Below are 27,055 nucleotides of genomic sequence, written 5' to 3' on the forward strand. Positions count from 1 at the left end.
ATTTCTCTTCTCACAAGCACAAAAACCACCAACACCATTCTATAACGTTTGTACCAACAACTTCAACCTTACATTTTAGTTACCCTTAGGATTCTTTGGGTTGGGCTAATGGTTTGGGTTGATGAGTTGATGCTTGATATATCTCCATGCAAATCTTGTTTTAACTTGTGATATTTCTTTTAGTATTTAATCAATCAATGTTTGCATAATGACATTGGTTCCCAACTTTGTCATTATGAGGGGGAGAAAAAGATTATGATTGATTGAGAGAAAAATTTTGAGCTTGATTTGTGCAAACATGGAGTTAATGAGAAGGCTGTAGTGAGTGTATGGAGGTTAGGGATGAAGATAAGAGAGAATATTTAGAGTTAAGGATGTATGGGATTAATGGAAAAACTTGCAATTAATGGAATTTCAGTCAATTGAGCTTAGATTTTCACTGGATTTTAGTCGACTGAGTTCTTGACTTGAAAAAGAAAATCAAGATGATTACATAGATAAGAATGAGACCAATGATGAGAGGATATTATCTCAAGATGGAACAAAAGTTCAAAGATGCTCCAAAATGTTTATACTCATGAATTGAGGGGGAGCATGATCACTTCATAAGAGATTTATCCAAATTTCATATAAATATTTACTCTCCAAAGTGTTCAAGTTAAATGTAACAAAAATCAAAGCTACGAAAAGTTGAAAATTGATTGGAAGATTCAAGACCAAGAAGTAAAGCTTCAAAAGAGTTTTCATCAACAGATTTCATTCAAGATCTTCAAGTTGTTCATTTACACTTGTTCAAGAATGTTCCTATGCATACATCAAGGGGGAGAGTACAAGTTTTTGATACTTTATTCCAAGAAAACAATTTTCACTCAAGAATCGAAGATTGAAGAACCAACGCCAAGTTTATACCTTCCGCATTTCAAAAGACAACTCTTATTCTTGGTTCAACAATTTTCAAAGATTCAAGACACACCTTTTATTCTCTGTTCAATTAAGAACATTGAGAATTACCTTATGTTTTAATTTCAAGAAGTCCAAGACCAAGATTGATTTAAGCTCTCCAAAGACAATGAGAAATCTTTGAAGACTTGTTTCATCATACCAATTGTCTTCACCACCGGGCTCATCAACTTCATTCCTACAAGACAAAATAACACGTACTTCATCCATTACAATATATCACTAAGGGGGAGAATGTTAGAAATCCAAAATTAGTGATAAATTGTAATTAAGATTGTGGACTTACTTGTTGTTAAATCATAGATATATGATAACTAAGGATGAGGAGCTAAATATAAAGTTTAGCATGTGTAAGGACTTATAGTCTAAATACTCCTTATTCCTTAGGCATCATATATATACATGTACATATAACTATTTTAATAACAACCTTCATAATTTCCTTACACCTCTGTCCGTCTCAAAACAAACAGACACATACTCTCTCTCAATACACACACTAAACACACCAAGAACACACACACTTACATCCACCATTGTTGAGATCAAATCTAGAGCAGAAATCGTGTTATTACAACTTATTTAGATTCCAACTATTGTATTGACTAGTGCAACCTGAAACGTGTCATGGATCTGATTTGAAGTAGATGACTTTTAATCTTTCTGTTTAAAACAACTCTCTTTCAGATTAATTCTTTGGAACTACTAACTTGCTTAAATTACTAACTTGATTCTGATCATGTTGTTTGCATTGTTTTCTGTTGTAGACATGACTTTCAGGAAGTTTGTTAGAAAAGGTGTGAAAGAGGTGACTGAGGTACCCCGTCCTGAGGGGCAGGGGAGTGGCACTGCCGGTGCTCCTTCTCAGGATGTTGGTTTGTCTGGTGTTCATGACGGACTTCCTGAGGTATCCAGTGCTGCTAACCCACCCATCTTGAATATCGATGTGTCTGAAGTTGAAATTGTTGAATCTTCTACTGTTGATAAGAAGAAAAAGGAGGTTCCAGGCTCCAACGTCCCTCAAACCGTTGCAGGTCATTTTATAAGGAGGAAAGTTGGAGATGATGCCAAAACTACTAAGTTCCGCAAGCCCTCTGCCATGAGGACAGGTGTAATTCCTTTCTTTATTTATTTGCATATTCTTGAAATTTCCCTTTCCGCAAAATTATTAACAACATTTATTTGTTGTGGATGTCCATGGCCAAGAGATTCTCAACTGGCTGGATGGTGAGGATATGAATGCAGAAGATGTTAAGAAGATAGACAATATGGACAACGAGACTTTCCTTCGAGTTTTTAAGAAAGATCGTCAATTTCACTCTTATCTTGATGCGGTTGTGGCTAGGTGGTTCTCTAGGATGTCTGTTGATCTTAGGTCCAAGAGTTTGGAGGTGCAGTCTTTGGTAGCCACTGTTGAAGATCTCAAGGATAGGGAGGCCAGATTTGTTACAACCGTTGAGTTGTCTGACCTTGTCTAGGATTTAAAGCAGCAGATAAACATGCTGAAAGTCGATGTGGTTGTTCATGAATAGGCTATTTTGAAGTTGCAACAAGAATGTAGTACAGAATGCGAGGGTGATAGGTTGTTGCATGAACAGGTTGATGAGTTGATGGATGATCGAGTCAGGTTAGTTACAGAGGTGGTTCCTTATGTGAGCAGGTCTTTGCTATACATTGATGAAGTTGGACAGCTTTTAGGAGAAATGGCTACGATTGACATGGCTGATGAGAGGTCTACCGTGTTGGAAGAGTCTGCTGATGAAGGTAAGTATGATTTGCAGTGCAGGGGAGATTTTATCGTGAATGCCTCTCATGACCTTGATGTTGCCGACCAGAAGTGGAAGGATGTTGTCTTTCCTTACCTGGAGAAAGTGGTAGTTGATCCTAATGTTGTTGTTGCTGACCTGCTCAAGATTGTTCCTGACTCAATTCAACCTAAAGTTGTCGTTGACCCTCAGTGATGTTTTTATGGCATGTGTGCCTGTTGATATGGCGTATGTGCCTTGTTGGATAACAAATCTCCGTCTTGAACAATTTACTTTTTTATGTATGCAGCTCATGGTTGCTCATGGATATTTTGCCTACAGTTTGGTGACTGTGGTCTTATAGCTTTCTTTTGCTAGTTGCAGTCCGTTAGACTGCTTTGTGAATACTTATGCAACTTAATAGTTGCTTGTTAATATTGTAGCTTATTGGTCGTCTTTTGGGTATTTTGCACTTTAGATTTTATTCTGCACGTATTGCAGCCTGAAGGTTGTCTTGCAATTGCAGTCTTACGTGCTGCTTTGCAATTTTGACAGTTGCTTTTAATGAATAAAGTAGCTTAAGAGCTGTCTTTTGAAGCAGTTATGGCTGCCACTTTTTTGTACCTACTTGTTTGCATGCTACTTTTATATGGATATATCCATTATGTAGGTGTCTGTTTGGACTATATATGGGTTCTTTAAATCTCCGGAGTTTCAGTATATAGGTGTCCCCATTTTAATTCATGTGTATAGTATACATGTTGTATTTTGTTTGTTTGCGCGTGTATGCGTCGCTTTTTTTTTGCAAAAAAGGAAATATACTGATCGAAATGAGAAGTTTTTATTTACTAATATAAGGGAGGTTACATACCATATCCTCTAGGCTTTTAAAAATGAAAGACTAATAAGTCTTGTGAATGGGGCTTGCTTTTAGGCGGATTACTATCCATCTAAGCGCCCATAATAGGGTCCTTCAATCCAGGAGAGCCAGTGAGGACCATCATGGCCTTAATCGGATAACTTATTAGCCTTCGTTACCATGGTCCCTATTCTTTCGTCTTATTCATATTTGATCATGCCATGTACCATAGATGGGATCATCTTGAATTTCTGGATTCCGGGTCTTCCTAGGATTGCTTAGAAGGGTGAGGTCCCGCTGACTATCAAGAATGTCACCTTCTTTGTTATCTTCCAGTGACCTTCTCCAATTGTCATTTTCACCGACAGCTTTCCCAGGGGTATGGTCGTATCCCCGGAGTACCCTTGTATTGAAGATTCTGTCAACCTGAATTTCATTCGTGACATGGGGTGTAGTTTCTAGAACGCCGTCTCGTACAGGATATTGCATTCACTTCCAACATCCACTATGATTTGCTTAACCTTCGATATTTCCAGGATTGCTGAGATTAGCAAAGGATCTCTGAAGGCCTTGCCGTTGTATATCGAAGGGAACGAAATGCTTGTCATATCTCTTGTGTAATTCTTCGGGAGTGAACGCCCTGTACCACGTTTGCTATTTATGGTGGTATAAATAGTTTTCTCTGGGCCTTTCTTTTTTTCATCGATGCCATCTTCTTTCTTGGAGCCCTGCTGTTGTCTCACACTTTTCACCAAGTGTGACAGTCTCCCTTCGTTGATTGCTTCGTCTATGGCCTTCCGGAGCTGCCAACACACGTTCGTGTCATGGCTATGGTCCCTATGGAACTCACGGTATTTCTCTGGATCCTTCCTGTTCTTACCGCTCATCTTGGGTGGTGTATTTCTTTCGGACTTTTGTGTAACTCCGGAAGGTTACTTTTTAGGTACCCTTTGTCATCTTTGTGGTACGGGTTGTATCTTGTTTTTTCCTTCTCGCTTCCCCATTTTCCTTTTCTGTTTTCTAAGGCTTTTTTTTCTTGCGGGGGACTGGTGTCTCCTTTTGATGCAGTGTCCCTATCGTTCAGGTATACATAGGCCCTCTTCTGTACTGCCTCATATGTCTTCGGGAGGTCTGTATAGGAACTCGACCAGCCCTCTGCTCCGAAGTCCATGTAATCATCCCGATATCCTATGTGAGTCAGGGAGGTCCACAATGTCTTCCATTTCTGTGGTGAACCAGTCAATAAATGCCCTGCAGGCCTCTGTTTCCCTTTGTTTTATTCCATGGGCTGCCACAAGTATTTTCTTGTGGTTTTTTTGTTGGCTGAAACGGACCCTAAATTTTTCTTTGAGGTCATCGAAACTGGTGATGGATCCCTTTGCTACACTCTTTAGCCATTCCCTCGCGTCTCCCTCGAGTGCATATCTGAACATTCGGCACAGAACCGGTACGTTCCATACTTTCATTTTCGTTGCCCCTTTGAATACTTCCAAAAAATCATTCGGGTCGCTTTTTCCCTTGTACGTCCTTAGGTGTGAGGGGTATTTCAGATCCTTCGGGAGAGGGTAGTTTTGTATCCAGGCGACGAACGGTGAGTTCTCAAGACTTCCCCCAACCATTTGTAATTCCAAGATGTTTCCGTATACCAGAGCCCCCAGTTCTGGGGCCATACGATCTTGGGTTTGTGTGGTCCTGGGGGCCTGTGTGATGTACGGTGGTCCTCCGAAACCCTGCGGGGCCCCTTGGATTGGTACGGTGTATTGTGACGCATGATATTGATGGGGTTGCGCTTGCCCTACTAGCTGACTGCCATACGTTCCTCGTGGAGGTTGGGCCATATTGCTGGGGGGCTTGATGTTGTGCTCCTGGCCCGTTCATACTCCCATAGCTTGGACCCGAGGGTCCTCGATAGGTTTGACCCGAAGGTCCTTAATAACTTTGTCCCGAAGGTCCTTGATAGGTTTAGCCCGAAGAACCTTGATAGTTTTCGGATGGGACGCTGTAGCCGGCGGGGATACTATACGCTGGGTTGGCATTATTCCTTCCAATGCTTGTTGGGGTATACCGGGCACTTTGTCCAGGAACGGATCTTGCCTGCGGTGTGTCAGACTGTTGACCCCTTGGAGGAGTCTCCGCATCATAGTCGTCCTCCGTTTCATTGTCAAAGTTTAATACCCTGCTGGTACTGGGACCCTAGGAGGAGAACCCGCCTCCCCCCCCCCCCCCCGGTGTCTGGGTTAGGCGTTCCGTATTTTCATCAGCACGACGATTCGTTTGCTGATCACCACTAGCCTGCGCTTCAGTTGTTAGCCCAGATCTGGGTGGAGGGTTTCGGTAGGCTCGTTTCCGGTCGTTTGCTGGGGATTTTGTTCAAATCCTGGCGGAGCATCGACCATTTTTCCCTAGTTTCTGATTTGATACAAAAAATAGAATTGAGAGTTGTTATGGGATCTGAGTGTGGGGTCCAATGGATGGCGCCAAATGTTTTTGCACCGAACCGAGGCTAACACAAATGTGGGTTAGTGGGTGATTTTAGGCTGTTCATTGGCAGTTCCCTTGAGGTAGAGTTGTGATCTCTTTACGCTAATCTAGCCAGAGCGCGATCAATGTGTGATCGAGTATTGAGTTGCATGCCTTTAGAAGGTCTTACGGATCTCCTTTTATAGGGAGAAATGTTCTAGGAGAACAAGTTGAAACTTCAATACGACAAACATTGATTGCATTCAAAATAGGCGAGTAGTCCAATTGCATTAAGGCTGAAAGGAGTGAGGTAACCCATGGAGGGGGGACTTGCGCCATGTGACGCCATGTCACCATGTGGGTAGCCCCTTATAGTTGGGGGAGTGGAGCTATTGTGTTAGGGGACTAACGACAAGTGTCTATAGATAATTGGTTGAGGGTAATTAAGTGTGTGAGAGAGAGAGAGCTACCTGCACTTTTTGTTGGAGAAGAAAAAACTTTGGGCGACTGTTTTCTATCGCTATCCTCACAATTTTGTAGCTATCGCCACCTAGGGGCGTTATTTGAGCAAAATGGACTGTGACTAAGGGGTGGGTCTGCCCCACTCGCTTTAGTCTAAGAGGTCAACAACACAATAAGTGATTACGGACATCTGACAATCATAACAAAATTATTATTACATGAAAGATTTAAACAACATTCATTTATCAAGGAGTATATATTACATACTATAATAAAGAAATAGGATGTGAGCAGTACTTTTTTTTTGTCTTCATATGTGTTTTTAATATAAATAATAGATTTAGCTTATACCGTTTTCACATGTAACATTTTTTTTATATAAACTTATTCATTTAGTTTTCGTATTTCTTTTTGTTTTTTTGGTTCTCTGTTTTATTTTTTGGTTTAGTATATTTCTTTTGTATTTTTTTAAAATTGGGTTTCAATATTTTTTTTGTCTACCATAAATTTGTGGTTTTTTTAACCCCACCCATAAACGCAAACGTTTTCAAAAACTTACGTCGCCTATTGGGCGGCATGAAATTTCTAGTTTAAGTATATCTTGATTGACAAATACAAATCAGGTAATATAATATGTCAAATATTAACTCCATATAGTTTACATCTCACCACATCATATACAGAGACGACAGTCAAATAGTCAATTATGAACTCATTTGATTCGTCGATAAACAACTTTTTGCATAACTTCATCAAATATTAATATTAGGGTTTTTTACTGAAATGGTACCTGACGTTTGCCATATATTACTGGTTTCATACCCGACGTTTGATTTCCACTCCGACCATATCCAACGTTTTAAAAACCCCACTCGGACCATACCTAGTCCAAAAGGACGTTTAATGGCCGTCCAACCCCCTTAACGTGCGAGTCACGTGAGGGCTATTTCTGTAATTTTGCACGTATATCCATCAAATCCACCCCATTTTATACCCCACACAACTAAAATCTTCCTCCAAAAATATGTTTTACGTTTTTTACATTCTCCCCAAATAAATTAGGGTTTTTCTCATCCAAATCCCCAAACTAATTCACACCCTAATTCCCAAATTAATTCAAATGGTTATCTGTTGGTGTGGAAGAAAAGCAGTCGTTTGTACTTCTTGGACCGATATTAATCATGGGCGTCGTTTCTATTGTTGTCCGCAAAAGGTAATTGTTGATTCCATATAAATTTCTTTAATTTCCATTAAATATGTTTAATTTGGTAATGCATTAGTTATAATTGTTGTTTTGAGGGGTCAAATTGTAGTTTTACTGGTTGGGTTGATCCTGCAATGTGCCCTCGTTCAGTAGATATCATCCCGGGATTATTGCGGTCAAAGGATTTGGTGGATTTAAAACTAAAAGGAAGTGAAAGTCGAGGTAAAAGGTTGAAGATGTATTTGGTTGTAAGCTGAATATTTTATGTAGTTACCATCTTTGTTTTTCTTGTTTAAGGTTGATGAATGTGATTATTAAGTTGTATTTGGTAGTAAGCTTAATCCTGTTTCTTTTTGGATTGTAATGCAAAAGTTATGGAGCACAACTTCAGTAATACCATATGTAATTTATAAGAAATGGTATTAATGTATCTGGTTTTGGTTATTATCATCAGCAAGGTTCAATATTAATCAAAAAAGTGTCTAATTTTCTACACTATAATGCAAAGCTTCAATAAAACAAAATTACCAAACCAATAACACATTACCAAAACAAAATAGTTTTCAAACAACACAATAAAACATTACTAGTCTTAAACAAAGAAATTCCAGTCATAAAAAGACACATAAGTGACATAACACATTCCAAATCAAAAGACATATCTAGTCTGAAATTCAAAAGAGATAACGCATAAGTTACCACAAAACACAATACCAAACATACAAAGAAATTCAAAAGACATAAGTAGTTCAAAAGATAATTTAAAAGACATAAGTAGTTCAAAAGATAATGATTTTCCAGAATTATTCAATCACCAAGGCATCATTTTGGCTTGTTCTAGGACCTGGCACTTTTTTGGCAAGTTTATTAATCAAAATTCTTTAACTTTTGGCTCTAACCTTCTTAGGACTATTAATCCCATACCTGTAAACTTGCCCTTGACTTCAACCACCCATTGCACCTTGACTTTGATTAACCACCTGACTTGGGGTTAAGTGTTGCCTCCTTGACCTGCATTGGGACCTCCTTGACCTGCATTGCCTCCTTCACCTGCATTAACTTGACTGTTACCTTCCTGAACATGGTTGCTTCCTCCTTGACCATGACCTGTGCCTGCATTAGCTTGACTGCTACCTCCCTGACCAACACATGTCCTTGAGTTATGCCCTTTATTACCACACTTGCTACACTAACCAATTTGCATCTTCTTTGACACTTTTCCATCCTTGACCAAATTATCATCCTCATACAAGCCTTTCTTTCTCTTCTTTTTTGGTCTGCCAGCTTGTTTATGATGAACAGGTGGTGTTATTGTGGTTGGACATCAAGACTTAGGCCAATATGTTGTACCTGTTAAAGGACTTACTTTAAAGGAGTAAGCTTGTTTCCATGTCTCTAACCAGTAGCAGCTATGAGACCATGATTCTGGTATTCCTGGACTCATTTGGTTTTTCATCATATTATAATTAGCAGCAAAGCATGCTTGGATGGAAGGCCTGTCAGCTCCCATTTTCTACAAGTACAAGTCCTTGTATCAGTATCCACAATCACTTGTTCACCCCAAGCTCCACTTACCTGGTACTTCACACCACCATTATATATAACTTTACAAGCAGAAGCTTCCTTCATGATCACACTCATTAGGTTAGTTGTTGCTGGTGTGAGTGGACCTTTACTTTTGTCAATAACCTTTTACAAGCAGAAGATTCCCTACACTTGGACTTTGTGTCTGTTGGGCCACTCTCAGTTGGGCCAACCTTTTCTTCTTTATCAATTGGCCCAACCTTTTCTCCTTTATCAACTAGGCCAACTACTTCTGAATTAGAACCAAACACTGGCCTCACACCTTCACAAATAGCCCTCACCCTCCTTTTTTCATTGTAAATGATTTTAATACACCTTCTACTCTCAACTGAGTATTTTCTTATAAGATGTTTAATCTCTGAAGAAGTACCAGATGTTTGTGTAGTGTAGAAAGGAGCATGTTCAACTAATCCACCCTGTGATTTTTGCTCTTTCCTTAACTGTCTCAATTTCCTATCCCTAATCCTTACATCTTCATCAGCACCAGAATCACTCCCACTTTCAAAATCATCATTATCAATTACATGAACCTCTTCTTCCTCGTTGTCTACTACATACTGGTTATTCAAACCAACATAATCAATCTGTGCATCCAAATTTAGCCTATAATATGTCATATCTACCTCTACATCCAAATTTAGCCTATAATCTGTCATATCTACCTCTACATCCTTAACAACATTATCTTTTTCAACTATAACATCCTCATCAACCTCACCAGACTCACTCTCAGATTCACTGTCAGATTCATTGTTCACAATAAGAGCCTTCAAGTTACCTTCACCAGGTTCTACACTATATCTCCTAGCATTGTTCTTGGTTCTCTTAATTTTAGTAGGCTCACGTGTAACAAATATGTTAACTAATTTACATTCACCATGTAGAAGCTTAGTCATACAGTTTATATCAAGATCAGATTGTAGAGAAACTAGTCCCAAACCCAAATCACAATGAGGTCTTTGATATTAAAAAGATTTAATAGTATTCAAAGCATACCCCATCTCTTCTAACATTCTATTCATCTTCAATCACTGAGAAGCAATCACTATCAACAAAATCTACATATGTTTTTTTACCTTTATAATACGGCCTCCCATCACCATCATTTTTTAACAGACCCCCATGGTGAAGCTTGATAGAGAAGATCCCAAGGTTCCCATCTATATTAGAACCAAACAAAAAAAAAATTATTTTCATCAAAATATATTATGAATTCAACAAAATAGATTAAATCAGCAAAATATATTATTAATTTCAATAAATTAAAATTAATATTTATTAATCTATTATTTTCATCAAAATATTAACGAAACACTTGTATTAATTAGGGTTCTTACCGTCTATAGTGTCAAGATCATAACCTTCTTCTTCAATCGATCGGATTTTCCAACCCATTTTTGTGGTTAGAATCGTAATTGGGATTAGGGTTTGGAATGAAATTGAGTTTAGGTATGAAATGAGAGATTAATTGAATAAATTGGGTATAAAAGACGCATGGAACTGATTCAGGTGCGAAATTACAAAAATACCCCTCACGTGACTCGCACGTGAAGGGGGTTGGACGGCCATTAAACGTCCGTTTGGACAAGGTATTGTCCGAGTGGGGTTTTTAAAACGTTGGGTATGGTCCAAATGGAAATCAATCGTCAGGTATGAAACCAGTAATATATAGCAAACGTTAGGTACCATTTCAGTAAAAAAAAAAAACCCTTAATATTATCTTATATCACAATTTGTGTTTAGAGGGTATTTTTAATCACACTTTTACAAAAAATGATCAAATATTAAAATTATCGTATATCACAATTTGTGTTTGGAGAGTCATTTTTAATCAGACTTTTACAAAAAATTATCAAATATTAAAATTATCTTATATCAAAGTTTGTATTTAAACAGTCAACTATGAACCGATTTAATTAGTCTACAATCAATATTTTTGCATAAATTTGTCAAATATTGAAGTTATCTAGCTTATACCAAAAATTTGTTTACACGTCAAGACATACTAAGTTCAGCCACCACTTATTATCACATAGTATTAAAAAAATCATTAATCTATTAAAATTTTCATTTAATATTGTTCAAATTTAATTATTCATAATTTAGTCAGAAAAACTATATCTTTTTATATCTATATATATTATTCATTCAATCAATGTCATTCAACATTAAAATCAACACATTACATAATCAAAATAAAAAATGTATAAAATTACTTAAAGACCCGTGACATATAAATGAACCGTAACCAATAAACACGATTTATTATAATCCTAATACTTTTACGATGTATGATAGCTAAATAAATTGTACTATAAAAAAATTCGAACGCTCATACATGATTTGTAAGTATGAAATAAGTTGTAGTTAAAGTAACTGGTGATCGAAGCTAGGTTATAATAAACAATAATGATAAATATAATATTTGTTTAGTTAAAGTTTTGGATTAACTTAAATTTTTAAAATCACATCAATATCGGAACTTGTAAGCATAGAGGATAACGACAAATAACTTTGTGATTTCGGATATTAAACCCAATTATTTAAAGTCTTCATATTATTAACTTATTATAAGTAATATAAATAATAGGAGTTGAAGTGTTGAGAAAAAAAAAGAGATAATTTTATTAATGAGAAAACCATCAATCAAATAAGGTTATAATGTGTTTTGTATTTATAAGCTAAGTTTTAGAGTTTAATTCTAAGTCTAATAAGAAAATTGAGTCTATATACAATTAAAAAAAAACTAATTTAATAAAAATAAATAAACTAAAAAGACACATGTCGATCAAAGATTATGCCACGTGTCATTTCAAGAACATTTCAATTCTGTTTTAGTTTATTGATAGATTCATCTACGTTTATGTATAAACTACTTACATACAACCCGTGTAAAACTGTTTGTTGAGACACATTAATTAAGAATTAATAATTGAATACTAAGAAAAAAAATACATTATTACTACTTTTTTATATAACTAAACTAAATTACTTTCTCGCGTAATACGCAGGTAAATACATGTAACTAATTATATATTAATTCATAATAATAACATTCATTCACAACTATCTATACTATGTAATAAAACAAATAACCCTTTTTTTCTTAAACTTTCTATCTTTGAAAAACTAAAAATACCCTTCTCCTTATTTCACTAATTTAAACATTTTCATCTAATATACCTATAATACCCTTAATGAAATAATTTACAGTATAATAGATCCTCCAACACTTAAAATACATATAATACCACATTTAACGTAAAAAACTTTTACATTCACAACCATTATTGCCCTCATGACCGCCCCTACCGCCGCCCCCACCATCGTCACCACCACCACCATCACTACCCCCACCGTCTTCGTATTGTGCGGGAATATATCTAGTATATATACACTAATATTGTTAAATATTAATTCAAATTATTGTGCTTAACGTAACATATGATTTCTTAATGCATTTTAAAAGTAGAGTTAAATGCAAGAATGGTCCCCGTGGTTTGTCACTTTTTTGTAACGGAAGTTTCTCTCTTGATTTTTTAACAACCGTGGTCCCTGAAGATATGTTTCAGTTGCAATGGTGGTCCCTCATTAACGGAGCTGTTACTTAGTGTCATTAAGTTTCTCATGTGAGTAGCACATGAGAGATATTAATGTCCTTCCTCCTACATAAACAGATGGGTGTTCAAAAGTATTCGTATCTGAACAATGATTCAAAAATTCGATCTTATTTTCTATGAAAAGTTGGATACAATAAAATTTGGTCAAATTCGGATAATGATTTTTGAAAAGTTTCAGATATTTTGGATATCTAAAAATATCTAGAAGTTTTTTTTGGTTAGATTTCAATATAATTCGAAAATATCAAAAGATATCGAAAAATCCTAGTTTCAATATCCGAAAGTATCCAAAACGTTAGTCTCAATATCTAATAATACGACAATATCTATGATATATTTTTTTTAAAAATTCAAATACTTGAGATATTTTTTTTTAGGACACTTATTTTTTTCCCTTAAAATCCGGCTATCCGGATTAAAGATATTCAAAATTTTGGATAGTGGATTTGAATATCCGAACACATATCCAAAGGTTTTGGATATCCGAAATATCTAAAACTTTCAAGATAAGATAGGAAATATATCCCATTTGGATATCCGAAATTTGATTTAGAAATTTAGGATATCTAAAAGTCGTATATCATAATTTTGGATATTCAAATATCCGAAGTTTTCAAAAATCTTTACCTAAATATATATCCAAATTCGAACCGAAATTTGAATATCCGACATTTCAAATAATATTGGATTAGATTTTATAATAACGTGTTTGGATACAAATACTTTTGAACACCCCTATGTTTGTGTAGGTCGAAGGACATTAATACCCCTCATGTGCTGCTCACATAGGAAACTTAACGACACTAATTAACGATTCTGTTAGTGAGGGACCGCCGTTGCAACTGAAACATATCTTCAAGGACCACGGTTGCTAAAAAATCAAAAAAAGGATTACCGTTGCAAAAAGTGACAAACCACATGGACCATTCTTATACTTAACTCTTAAAAGTATATGTAAAATCTCTAAGATTTAACGTGACATAGATATCGATCACATAAATAAAAAAATACGTACAATTGAAATTGATTTATGTGGTCATTTATGTTCGTTGAATATACATTGATAGTTTTTTTTTATTTTATTTGCAATGTCATATATTATTATTGAAACCAACAAATTTAGATATCCATCTAATGATTTTTATTAGAAGGGTGTTTGGGATCACGTTCTGAAGTGAATATTTGATTATTGTAAAACAAGAATAATGTTTGGATGAAAAATGATTATTTGTTATGAAAATACAATTTTTGATAATCATGTACATACATGTTTTTGCCAAACGCAGTTTTAAAAACGCAACATCTAATTTGTAAACGCATCACTAAACACCCCTAGGATTGATTCTATGAACTTTTTTTTATTATATATTCGTTGATAATTTATGGTCTATACTTTGTTAAACATTTCTTAATTATAAGGGAGTATCTACATAAAAGGAAAATATGATTTGACTTATATAACGGACCTCGGACCTGTACACAACCGTAACAACAAAGTATAAATAAATATACAGTACGCCAATAAATCGATAACATAAATAATATATATATAGTGTATTTTTATTTTACTTTTCTAACATTTAAAAATATATAGTGTATTAATTAAATTCTAGCAAGTACATCACCATTTTGAAATTCAAAAGCAACAAATATATCATTGCCATAGTATGATACATATGCTCGTTCAGAATTAATACTATTGCACATGTATACATTGGTAGTTTGGTACATTACATTTACAACATATATTTAGTAATTAGTAATTAGTAATTAGTATAGTAATGGGAGTCATGGTGATATCATTAAAAAGTGTTAAAATTTAAAGTTGCGTTGTAATTTTTTTAAATGACCTCTTTTATAGTTATTGTTAGATTAATTTGAATGAAAGATTTTAAAACGAATGTCCACGTGACATTATTAGTTAGTGAAAAGTAAATGAATTCTGAGCTCTCTAAAATAGTCAAATAAGTATTTGTGATTTATTATAAAATAATAATAAAAAAATCCGAATATTCACTCGGGATATGACATCAGAGAAACTTCACCATATCACGATGAAGCTTTGTATGTACTCTAGACAACAAAATGTTTACCTTAGGCCGTAAACCCGTAAAAAAATATTCAGAAAAAAATATTACAAAGCTTACCATCCTTGAAGATCGAACTCAATACCTTAGGTAAAACTGAGAGTGCGGCTTCTGACCAGCTCATCATTGGTATAAATTATAAATGATAAAAATTAACTTTGTATAATGACTATATTTATAGATTAATTTAATAAATATTAATTACATTCACTAATTTTGTACTCGTATCATTTAATGTTCTTTTGAAAAAAATCTATAATATTAAACTTTGTTATTAATAACTTTGAAAAAGTTGACAAGTTAGAAAAAACTACTACTAATAACTATTTATTGAAAGTTAAATTTCGCTGGAAACTTCGTGTCGCGATTCGACAGCGAAAGGTCTAGCATACGTTGTCTTAACCGGCTCCACGCTAGAGAACTCTCTCGAAGTAGAAATGTCTTTTTCAAATACCCGATGGGGGAAAACCCCCTACTAATCCGCCCGAAGGCACGACGATCAATAGGGATAACCCTGCCCTCTCAGACTTGAACATGGATATACCCAAGCCAAGCCCTCATAAAGGGACTTCCTTATGTCCTCCCCAAAGATTTAACTCAAGACCTCATGTATAGAGGGATGGTATTTCAACCATTGAGCTAGCCCCTGCAAGCTTTTATCTCAAACATACATAAATATATTGATTTTGGATTGAGATTTTTTAAAGTTAATATCAAGTTTATTAGTAAAGTTGATGATCTTGACCATTAAATTATTATCAAAAGTTAAAATCCAAAGTTAAATTTTGAATCTTCACTTTTGATTTTAATCTAAAATTGATTAGTAAAGTTGATATCACTTTGAGATCATTATCCATTAATCTTTTACCTATTATAATCCTAATCTATTATTAAAAAAATCCTAATTAATTTTCATTTATTGTCCATACAATTTTGTCTTAAATACAAGGACAACAATATCATTTTACTGGGTTAATACTTCATCTATACGAAATTCTTTTTTAAACTAATAATATTTATGGGATGGAAGTAATATCAAATTGTAGCCTCTTTCAAGATTATTGAGTACCTGAGAAATTAAAATGAATTCATCAGTTCATATATATTTTTGTGTCATGTTTGACATCCCAAGGAGTTTGGGATATTATTACATGGCAGGCAAGTTTCTTTTATTGAACAAATGTCATGCAAGTTTGTGTGTTTATACCAAATGTCATAAAAGTTTGTGACTTCCATATTCATGCATTCAATAAACACACTTTTCAAACTATAAATTTACTATTTACGTCCTATAAAGGGGAAAATATTTTTACCTAAGCTTAGGTACTGTCACTTTAAGAAAAGTTACAAATTAAACCTTTAAATTTGATTAACATAAATAGTTCCCCCTGAATTTTACATAACCTCCCCCTGAATTTTACATAATCCCCCTGCTTTACCTAAGATAGGTATTACATATTTTACCTAACATTTCCGCGTATATAAATTCCACCATTACCACCACCACTACAAAACACCATAACCTAAAAAAATGACAATATCTACACCACCACATTTCGTCATATTTCCGTTCATGTCAAAAGGCCACGCCATCCCTCTCCTTTACCTCGCACGCATCCTTGCAAACCGTCATATCTCCGTCACCATCATCACCACCCCATCAAACTATACCAACACCAAAACCACCCTCGAAAACGACCCTATTATCATCATCAACATCCCATTCCCCGAAAACATCCCCGATGCCCCTCCAGGAGTAGAAGTCATAGACAAACTTCCTTCCATGTCAACATTCATTAACTTCGTGAATGCCACCGAACACCTCAAACCGCGGTTTGAAGAGGTTGTCTCGAGTCTCCCACATGCCACTTGCATAATCTCTGACGGGTTTTTATTCTGGACTCAGGAATCCGCCGAGAAACTAGGGATTCCCCGTTTGATGTTTTACGGAATGAATATTTTTTCCATGACCATCAGCAATATCAAAGAAAAGTTCAAGCCACATGCCACAGTTAGCTCGGACGACGAGCTATTTTCGATACCAGGATTTCCCAGGATTAAGCTAACGGCAAATGACTTTGAACGTTTGTGGAGTGACCTCGACCCAAAAGACCCTATGCTGGATTTATTAGTGAAGACCGAGAAAGCTATGGTTAGGAGCAATGGCATGGTGGTTAACAGCTTTTACGAGCTCGAGTCAGAGTTTAATGATTACTGGAATCGAAACTTTGAACCCAAAGCTTGGTTGGTCGGACCTTTCTGTGTAGCCAAACCACAAGCACCAAAGGTAGCCCTTCACAATATGTTATGGTTGATAAAGCGTTGTAGTATATACGTTAATTAAACAAAAAGAAATAAGTTAAACAGCACAACACAGAAATTATGAAATACTTATAACAACAGTATTAGTATAATGTAATCACATTTATAATTTTGCCCTTCACAAATTTTCTGACAAGCTACTATACTAAACAGAGGGTGAAAAGGCCAACATGGATCGAGTGGCTCGACAAGAAGCTCTTGGAGAATGAGCCGGTGATATACGTGTCATTTGGATCACAAGCGGAGGTATCTCAAGACCAGGTACTTGAGGTTGCCCAAGGGTTGGAAAAGTCAAACATAAGCTTCATGTGGGCATTGAAACAAAAGCAGTTGGAGTTAATCACAGGAGAGTTTGAAGAGAGGGTGAAGGGGAGGGGGAAGGTCGTGACAACATGGGTAGATCAGATGGAGATCCTGAAACATGAAGGTGTGTGTGGATTTTTAAGTCATTGTGGATGGAACTCGATGTTGGAGAGTATGTGTGCGGGTGTGGCAGTGTTGGCAATGCCGTTGATAGCAGAGCAACACCTGAATGCAAGGATGGTGGTGGAGGAGATTGGGATGGGGCTACGATTGTGGCCAAGGGATAGGAAGGCACGTGGGATAGTCGAAGCTAAAGAAGTGGCAAAAATGGTGGTGGAGTTGATGAAAGGGGAAGGTGGGACAAGAGTGAGAAAGAGGGTAAATGAGGTTAAAGAAGCTGCATATGGTGCCATGAAGGAAGGTGGCTCATCGTCGAAGGCCTTGGACTCGTTAATCAAACATGTTTGTGAAGGCGTGCGTTTAGCAGTTTAGGGGTGTCTGAATATGCAGGATCATTGTAGTATGTAAGTGGTTGTAATTTGACAAAGGATCATCAATAAGGAGAATTGACTATTAGTTCATTACTTTTAACTCTTTCACCACAATCCAAGTACTTAACAACACTATAAGTTGGTCATGGACTCATGGTCTCAGGGACTTCACTTCATTTGTTAAAGACTTCACTGGAGCACTGTACAGTTGCTAAATTAAAGCATGACTCAGGTAACTTGTAACCAAACTGACGTCTAAGTGTTGGCTCAATGTTAATCTAGACCCAAGATGAGCGCAAAGGGCATACTAAAGTTAAGTGTAAAAAATGACTACCATAGACGTACAAGCAGAAGATACAAAGAAAAACTTTTTACAAGTTAGCCATAAATTAGGAAAGAAAGTAATTTGACACATGAGTGTAACAAGAAAAGAAAGGGGAGGTGGAAAATATGTGTTGCTAATAGCCTAATACTAAGAAATTGATTCAGTTTCTCAATGAACATAACACCACGTTCATGATCTACCGCCAAGAAGGTAACCTCTATTATACATCTGGATATCCTCTGTAATCAAGTAGTATGAGAAATTGAGAATATATATATTAATACTCTTTTATAAAAAATATTGGGTTGTGTTGAAAGTTTAGAATTTTTGGGACATGCGAATTTACTTATTTGCCCCTAAACACCTATTATTCTCTATCCTTGCTCTTCCATATTCTATAGCTATGGCAAACACCCCCCTCTTTCTCTATTTAACTTTTCCAAAAATCAAGAGTCAAAAACAAGGTGATCGTGACATGAGAAACCCTGTTCATGTTATCCGTCGCAACGCGCGGGTACCATGCTCATATATATATATATATATATATATACTATAACATAAAAAAAAATAGTTGGGATTAGTTTTAAGTTTTAGCCCATTTTAAGCACCCAGCTAAACCTTTTTATTTAAACAAATTAAGATGTTAAGAGCAATAAGGAAACAAAATTGACTCATTCATGAGCAGCAAATGGGTCACAATTGTCACCTCTAAACTTCTAGACAGATTGCCACAGTTCTCAGATAGACAATGATAGCAAATAAATGCAAAAACTTCCAACATTTATAATGGAACAAAAAAAAGAATGTTAACACAAACAAGTCGCAAATCCAGACCCAGAAATAGTCCTACATAAGAAGACTTCACTTACTTCTTGTCAACAGTGTTTTCGAGTTCTCTCTTGAGTTGCAGAGAGAAGTCATCATTTACGTCATCATCATCCCAATCATCTTCCCATTGTTGACCAACTACTTTTCCTTCATCCTTGCCATCCCACACTGTTCCATCATCATCAATAACTAGCAATTAGAATATAGGAAACAAAAAACTGAAAAAAATGGTGCCAAAACAACCAAGTGCCTAAAAACTTTATTATACAGAAGATTTTTCCAAATTATCGAACTGGTGACTGAGCCTTCCATTTTAAAAATCACGATTAATCATCTCTGCCAACTTAGTTACAGCTTTAAGTAACTAGTTCAATCCATTTATATGAAATTGATCAATATGGGTTGTCTTCTATGGATAATGGGGCAACCAGATAAACTATTAAAGAACAAAAACCAGGTTGTAAGTCATGCAACACATATTTAAATGTTAAAACCTCTTCAATCATTTCATCTTATGAATAACGGATTATTTAAATAATAATATAACTCTAATAATCTAATACGATAAATCAATAAGTTGTATTACGTTAAAATATTGAAAATAAAAAAACAAAAATTAAAAGAAGAGAGCAAACACAGTGTTGGCAAGTAAATCCAACACATTATTCAACCCGCACAATTTGACACAATAAGAACCGGATTACTGTTAAACGGTCATGGATGTATTATTGTATGAAGTTATTTGTATATACAGATATCAATGAAACTCAAAGAGGATAATTAAAGAAAGGACATGCCGGGGGAGACATACAGAATAGGACACTAGAGAAAATAGAAATGAGGTATTGCTGACAATCACTAATCGAGCAAGGTGAGGGTAGCTTTAGCATATAAATATTGATTAAAGCGTTGTACTCATAATAAACGGGGAGTTCACTAATTACAACCAAGTAATCTTCCAGATGGAAAGACAATTAAATAACAAAATACAGGGCACTAACAGAAATCCTACCCTAGTAAAGAGTAGAAACTCTTCCAAGAGTCCTATACGAGAAACCAATTAGCATAAATTCAAGGGTAGCACAAATTCTAAAGGGAGGTTTCCAATTAGGTAATACCGATTGTTATAGCTTCTTTGGTAAGATGATGTGCCACTATAAGCAATACAACTCCATGCATAGCCTAGTTTCTTGGGATGGCAAAGAAAGAAGTCTAGGAAACGAACACAAATACGGTTACACCATGTATTTCAAAACCAAAGCATTGACGTTATCCCTGGAGGTTGAATAGGGATCATCTCCATTTACCCGTTTACATGACTATTAATCAATTCTATAGCTACAACAATACAATATATCCGAGCTTTACTCATAAGCATTGAATTGTGTTTGTTTTCACTTTCAATTATGTCTAAAGCAAATAGAACATAATCTTCTAGTAAATAGAAACGTTGTACGTGAGTTAGAAATTCTAAATAAAGATGTCTAATTATTACAAATAGAAATATGTCCGCAAACCTAACCACTACATTATGAAGTCGATTTTTCCAGGTCGTACTTATCTAGTGACAGAACCTTTCAATTTCCAATTGAAGATGGATCATCTCTGTCAAATTAGTTGCAGCTAAAATTGACAATTTTAACCCACTAAAACGACCTATGAATCAATGTGAATTGTAGTGTATTGTATTGGTAATTACGGTATCTTCAAAAAGTTGACTATTAATTCAACTATATAACCATTGTAATGACGTCCATAATGGCACTTTGTTGCTTGTAGATCATCTTAAAGCTCCGATTAACTTATGATTTTCTAATCACAATCAAGCCATATAGAGCATGCAACTAAACGTTACCTTGACCTAATCAGTGGTCGATTCTATCAAACGCCACATAAGAAACAGGCAATGTTGGCTTGGAGACCACTGGGCCCTCTTTGGGGTTATGGGGGAGGGGATGTTGGCTTGGAGACCAGGAATCGAATCTCAATTCCCCATGGCTACGGGCATTTACCTCTTTGGACGCGTGCAAGCCTTGTTATTGCCCCCTTGTTCTGCAAGGGTGCCTTCGGGTTCCAACCTCTAATATATTACCCGCTTGGATGTCTCTCTAAACCACTAACCAACTGACACGCCGTTCTAAAAAAAATATAACTACACCTTGTATGGGGCAACTTCTTTCACTTGTCAATGTGACAGCCGTATAACTTTTCACACCACCGGTTTACAATATACGTATCATACTATAAAAGTTCCTACTCATATATCTCACAATTTTTCAATTACAACTATTGTATCTAATCGGATGACTTCTTCAAGACTTTTCTCTAGTATGCATCCAAATTTAGAGATCAGATACGTATAATAATATTCGAGTATAAACTGGAGAATATTTTTTTTTTTTTTATCTTTTTCTATACTTAAGAAATACCCATAATAAACCAAATCTAAAAAATTAAGTTAAAATATATACGGGAAATTTAATTATAAATTATTTACCTCGATTAATATCAAATTCTTCAAATTCATCATCATCTTCAAACAGATCAATCTTAGCTTCTTCTTCTTCTTTAGTATTAGCTATTTTTGGCTGTTGTTGCTCATTAACTGTTGTTGCCATTTTCTTCTTCAATCACAATTAAACAAACAATTAATAGAAATATATATAATTAAGGTATAATTAAATAGGGAATTAAAGAATTGACTTACGAGTGGATTTGAAGAGAGATAGAGAAAGAGGGATTAGTTAATTTTGGAAGAGTAATTTAATTATTTTAAATTTAATTTATGATTAATCAATGAATTAGAAATGAGATTTTGGGGATAAATGTTATGGATTAGGTTAAATCGGGCAACGGGTCAATAATAAGTTAGTTTATGTTTAACCCTTTAACTTTTGATATCTATGCATGGTTGCCCTCCCACGTTGAGTTATTATCAAAGTGAATGCCAATCCGATTAGTGGATCAATACATCATTCAAATTTAGCTGTTAGGCTATATAGAATCACAATTTACGTACGTTTTGGCTGTTATGTTATGTGTAATGATTCATCAACTTATAGGTTGTAGGTTCAAATCTCATAGTAAACACTTTCTTTGTAAACGTCTTACGTACTCCAAAAATTTTAACCAGTGTATCTATTGTTGTTACAAAAACTGTTATTCGTATATAAACTGCTATTACAACAACTTCATTGGTTTACTATTTGTAGATTACAAAAATCTACATGTATTGATTGATGCACAATGTACGCGCATACCTTAAACTACTTGTAGATCCGCTCATTATTTGGCGGAATATAGGACACGCATACCTTACTTCTTATGGATCCACACATTTATCGGTGGAACACAACATGGGCTACGAAGGGTCTTCCCTCGTTCGTCGTTTACAGTTTTACATTTCGTGATACTTTCTATATATAGAAAATACACATTTGGCCATTCCAAATAAAATATCACATGTTGGACCTTCAAAATTATAAAATGTTAGCAAATCATTGTACCCCTAACATGAATGTTGCCCTAAGAAAAATCTGGCTCATTCGGCTTAAACAATTTTGGCATCTGTAAGGTCGATGATGCAGAACTTACAACACCTTCTCTTTGACTAATCCCTCTTCTAGTGTTTGCAGCAAATCTTGAAGCCAATATAGTAGCTCCTAAATGTTGCGAGTTTTGGTCAGTTTCGGCAATACTATTATCATCGTCATCATCATCATCATCATCAGATTGGTACAAGCCTTCTTGTCTAGCCAATTCTTCAGCCAGTTTCTTCCTTTTATGCCTTCTCCAAGCAGCTTGTATAAAACATGATCCCCATGTTCTCCATTGGTGCGAGTAATACCTGATAATGAGTTCATTTGGGTTAACTTATATTTCTAACTCGTCAAATGAGTTAGACTAAAAGTCTTGACTAAATATAAAATGGGTCAAACGGGTCAAAAGTTACCCAAAATGTAAAAACCTCTTATATCACTTTACAAAGAAAACTAGAAAATGGTTCTTGTTATCATGTTTTATATATAGAGTTTGTAACACGAATGAAGACATATGTGACCCGTTTCAACCCATATCAAAGAGTTACCCAAGTGTCGCATTACCCAACCTGCCAGACCTGCCCATTTGGCTAATCTACCTGAAAGCGTGTTGCAGTTTCTTGCTATGAAGTCGTTTGAACTGTTTTGACACAAACCGTAAGTCTTCAGCTCGAAGTGCAAATGCTTCAACTTCATTTAGAGCTCTCACAGTGCGAGTTGAGGATGGGAGATTAACATGTGTTTCTGGGGTCAGAGCCCATGTCAACAATTCTTCGCCACAAAAATCACCAGGTTTAAGAGTGATTGAGTTAAAAAACCCAGATCTCCCTCCATTGGTTGTGGAGCTCTCAAGTTGACCTCGTATCACGAAAGTCATTTCGTTAACTGGATCCCCTTCACGAACTAAGTATTGGCCTTTCGTGCTCAATGATTGAACCAAGTGTTCGCATATCACATCTAAGAGCTGATCGTCCATTTGTGCGAAAAAAGGAACCTGCAAAAGATATAAACACCAAATACATATTACAGTAAAATAAGAGAATAACAGAACACCAAAGGAGAAATACAGTTCAGATTGTTAACAGTTCCAGCTTTGAATCTGATTATGTATAAATAAATCATCATAATCAGATATCGAGAGGTAATAAACTGTACTGCAGAAGAACCATGTTGAGAATGTAAAGGAAGCAACACCGTCTCCCTTCACATCACTATTGCTTTAATGATAAATAACTTACACGACGGACAAGTGCTAAGCAAAGATGTCTCTGAATTTGACGTCTAAGGTCGAGAGGTAAGGCATGAAGGATATCTTCTTCATCTACTCCTCTTGTTGCAAGCCATTTATATTGTTCAAACCTACGAATTTTATCTTGTAAATCAGGTGGCAATTGCCGGTGCCTCATCCATTCTTCAGTGTCCCTTCTCTTGACCCTCCACTCTTCAAGTCTTGCTGTTGTAGATTGGAGGTAGGTCTTAACCAATAAATATACAAATTTTCAGCAAACATATTTTTAAAAAGATATTCAAAACTCACACAAAAATCTCTTAGATAACATATTCACGTACCTGCATATTGCCGATGAGCAAACAGAATATAACTAATCCTCCAAGGCATACGCCACAACCAAAGAGTGTTTCTCCCATACTAGTACTTGTCTCCAAATTTTGGCCGTATGAACTGCATAACATTGAGTGGTATAACTAGTTATATATGAAAATTTTAGTTATATATGTTGTGTCATGTTGATGCTTAAAGATGATATTTGGATGTGTGACTTTAAAGTAATAATGTTATTTTGAAAAGGAAACCAAGCATGTATGAAGGTATGACAATGATTTAGACACTTGTATGGGTGTTTGAAAAGTTCTGTCTGGTTTAGAAGAAAAATTTAAAAATTTTATTCTTGTCTTTGATAGTGTGCAACTAGTATGCAATGAGTACTCAACTTGAACTCGGCTAAAACATACCTTAGACTTTTCAAGCCGAACCAAAGGCAAAAGAAGTATTTTTCAAAGAATGTTGCAGAAGTAACTCCTTCAGTGAAGGCAGGAGCATACATCCCAAATGTAAAATTGATAGGGCTAACTCCAGCACTACAGTTGCTCAAAACTTGAGTTTTCGCTAACCATGCATCACGACCTGGCTCATTTACATGGTCACAATCAAAATACACACGATTGCAGGGATGAGCTACGTTTTTCTCCTTTCCACATTCTTCTTTCCAGCATGAGTATTGCCTCTCAATAGCCAATAGATACCAGGAAGCTCCAATAACCTGAACTAGGAGCATATAATGAAGGGTATCACATTCCACTCTTTTAGAGGTTTCCACTTCGATCCATTAACTTGTGAGCTGGTTGATTTGGGTGATGTTCTATTCTTAAAGGTCATATGGGTTAGAACAGAACAAAAAAAAGGAAATGGGTCAAAAGGGCCATTAGCCTATTAGTCTCGTAAAGTGTATTCTTTAACACGTACGGCAAACTATATTACTTTAATAAACGAGAGTTTTAGAACTTTGGAAAAAGGGGTTCATGATCATTAATCTATTTGAACCTGAACTCATTTTTACCCGCTACCCAACCCATGGACTCCCCATTCTTATTCAACTTGGTAAGTGGACTGCAGAGTGAAGTCTTCTTACATGACTAGCAAGCATATAGAGCATGAGATAGTAAACTGCACCAGCCCAAGCAGTCTTGGCAACTACACCTGTAGTTTTAGTAATACGTTGGTTCAAAGGAAAAATGACAAACATTCGTGGAATATACTGAATGATGATAACTAGAGATATGGAATGGTTCGCATGAGCGGCTGTGAGACTTCTCACAGCTGGAATGACAAACCAGATGAAAAGCTGCAATGACAAAATGAAATTTGTATAATGATTAATAGATTAAATAGAACATGATGTAATATATAGACAACAACGTTTAGCCATTCACAACAACTATACACAGTATATTGTGTAGTATGCTACTTGTGCCCGTATCATATGATTAAATATTGTTGTATACATATCACCATCTACACCGATTACAATTATATCACAAAATTCCAAGTGAGTTAAAAAGTTTTGTTCGTAATATACAATAGCATTCCCTAAGTTTATTTTGAGCCTACTTCAAATCAAAAGAAACAATCTTCAGAAGACACGATATTTAAGCACTTTGTACCAACAAGAGAACGAGTATAACCTAATTGTGAATGCACCTGTGGCATTGGAAGAGCAGCAGCTAAATCGACGGCAAAGCCATTCCTCAAGTAACGTAAAGCAATCTTGCGTGGATCCCTAACAAGATCACCCCTCCCAAAAACCCTCGAACTAGGGGCAACATAAGCCGTACGAAACTTAATAAAAATATGTATAAAAGATATAACATCAATCAAAGACCGCCAAACGGTGATAATAGCTGCAAACCCATAATCAGACCGCATACAATACTTACGTCTAGAGATTTCCGGAACAAGAAAGTAAAGAGGGTCAACAAAAAGAGCCATGAGACATATGATAAGGAACATGTAGTTCCATCTTGTAATGAATTGGCCGCCCGGATCAAAGATTTGAGACCACCACAAGCCTTTTGTGTTATTGGCCACAATTAAATTGTTTGATGGATTGGTTTTTGAGATGATAGTCGTCGATGGAAGACGAATGTAATTCATGGCGGGGTCTTTGATACATCTTTTGGATGTGTGATTGTGAAATGATAAGGAAAACCATGAGAAAGAGTGAATGTTTGTTAGTTTGAGAAAAAGGAGGGAGAAATTAACGGTAAGGCATGAGTTAACAGAACTTTAAACATGTGGTGGAAAAAGAATTGGTATTATTACACTTTTCCTTTATTGTGTCAATATCATTTCATACGGGCTGCTACATGATTGTCAAGATAGTGTGAGTGTAGAGTTCACTTGGTTTGGTTTTATTTACATTCAAACTTTTGTGGAGTTTTGTGTCATCCTACATTTACAATGTATTCATACATACATAAGTTTAGAATTGGTTTAGTCAATATTTACCTCCTAATGTATTTCTGGCAACTTTGATTTTTATTTAGTTGATTTTGAAGGAAAAGAGATCTATCTATCTATATCTATAAACCCTTATAAATGGTATTGAAATTAAGTTTAAGCATCTTTTTCATTTCCATACTACCCTCCACATTTACTTTATATTTTACACATCCTAATCCTAACTACCGAAATGACCCTTACAAAAAAAATTAAACCCACGAGTATAAACCGATATTTGATTATAATTT

General features: G+C 35.6%; 3 protein-coding genes across 4 annotated transcripts; 1 reads left to right on the forward strand and 2 right to left on the reverse strand.

The window, feature by feature from the left end:
* The first annotated feature begins 16,512 nt into the window (after positions 1 to 16,512).
* Positions 16,513 to 18,190, forward strand: LOC122607948 (UDP-glycosyltransferase 90A1-like). Its single transcript, XM_043781032.1, has 2 exons — positions 16,513 to 17,268; positions 17,457 to 18,190. Exons 1-2 carry the CDS (start codon positions 16,513 to 16,515, stop codon positions 18,096 to 18,098), a joined length of 1,398 nt encoding a protein of 465 aa, XP_043636967.1. The 3' UTR covers positions 18,099 to 18,190.
* Positions 18,191 to 19,065: 875 nt separating this feature from the next.
* Positions 19,066 to 22,071, reverse strand: LOC122608079 (protein DELETION OF SUV3 SUPPRESSOR 1(I)-like). Of its 2 annotated transcripts, none has more exons than XM_043781166.1 (3): positions 21,958 to 22,071; positions 21,748 to 21,871; positions 19,066 to 19,418 (listed from the first exon to the last, which is right to left on the reverse strand). In XM_043781166.1, exons 2-3 carry the CDS (start codon positions 21,866 to 21,868, stop codon positions 19,288 to 19,290), a joined length of 252 nt encoding a protein of 83 aa, XP_043637101.1. In that variant the 5' UTR covers positions 21,869 to 21,871; positions 21,958 to 22,071; the 3' UTR covers positions 19,066 to 19,287. The 2 variants fall into 2 exon arrangements, with proteins under 2 accessions (XP_043637101.1, XP_043637099.1); XM_043781164.1 differs by having other exon boundaries at positions 21,748 to 21,874; positions 21,958 to 22,070.
* A 600-nt stretch (positions 22,072 to 22,671) lies between these two features.
* LOC122607490 (probable cyclic nucleotide-gated ion channel 16) lies at positions 22,672 to 26,511 on the reverse strand. Its single transcript, XM_043780469.1, has 7 exons — positions 26,007 to 26,511; positions 25,438 to 25,650; positions 24,761 to 25,068; positions 24,359 to 24,470; positions 24,028 to 24,264; positions 23,389 to 23,783; positions 22,672 to 23,097 (listed from the first exon to the last, which is right to left on the reverse strand). The coding sequence occupies exons 1-7, from the start codon at positions 26,457 to 26,459 to the stop codon at positions 22,776 to 22,778; spliced, it is 2,040 nt and encodes a 679-aa protein (XP_043636404.1). The 5' UTR covers positions 26,460 to 26,511; the 3' UTR covers positions 22,672 to 22,775.
* Positions 26,512 to 27,055: the final 544 nt, after the last annotated feature.

Source organism: Erigeron canadensis, chromosome 7, assembly GCF_010389155.1.
Source record: "Erigeron canadensis isolate Cc75 chromosome 7, C_canadensis_v1, whole genome shotgun sequence".
Classification (NCBI taxonomy): domain Eukaryota; kingdom Viridiplantae; phylum Streptophyta; class Magnoliopsida; order Asterales; family Asteraceae; genus Erigeron; species Erigeron canadensis.

What these genes read in the sequence shown, in the direction of transcription:
- LOC122608079 (XM_043781166.1), bottom strand. Translation starts at nt 21,868, where the DNA reads ATGGCAACAACAGTTAATGAGCAACAACAGCCAAAAATAGCTAATACT. An exon ending in AGAATTTGATATTAATCGAG is followed by an intron (nt 19,419 to 21,747) that starts GTAAATAATTTA and finishes ATGATGGAACAG; the next exon opens with TGTGGGATGGCAAGGATGAA.
- LOC122607490 (XM_043780469.1), bottom strand. Translation starts at nt 26,459, where the DNA reads ATGAATTACATTCGTCTTCCATCGACGACTATCATCTCAAAAACCAAT. An exon ending in CTGCTCTTCCAATGCCACAG is followed by an intron (nt 25,651 to 26,006) that starts GTGCATTCACAA and finishes TTGTCATTGCAG; the next exon opens with CTTTTCATCTGGTTTGTCAT. An exon ending in AAACTGCAACACGCTTTCAG is followed by an intron (nt 23,098 to 23,388) that starts GTAGATTAGCCA and finishes ACTCATTATCAG; the next exon opens with GTATTACTCGCACCAATGGA.
- LOC122607948 (XM_043781032.1), top strand. Translation starts at nt 16,513, where the DNA reads ATGACAATATCTACACCACCACATTTCGTCATATTTCCGTTCATGTCA. An exon ending in CCAAACCACAAGCACCAAAG is followed by an intron (nt 17,269 to 17,456) that starts GTAGCCCTTCAC and finishes TATACTAAACAG; the next exon opens with AGGGTGAAAAGGCCAACATG.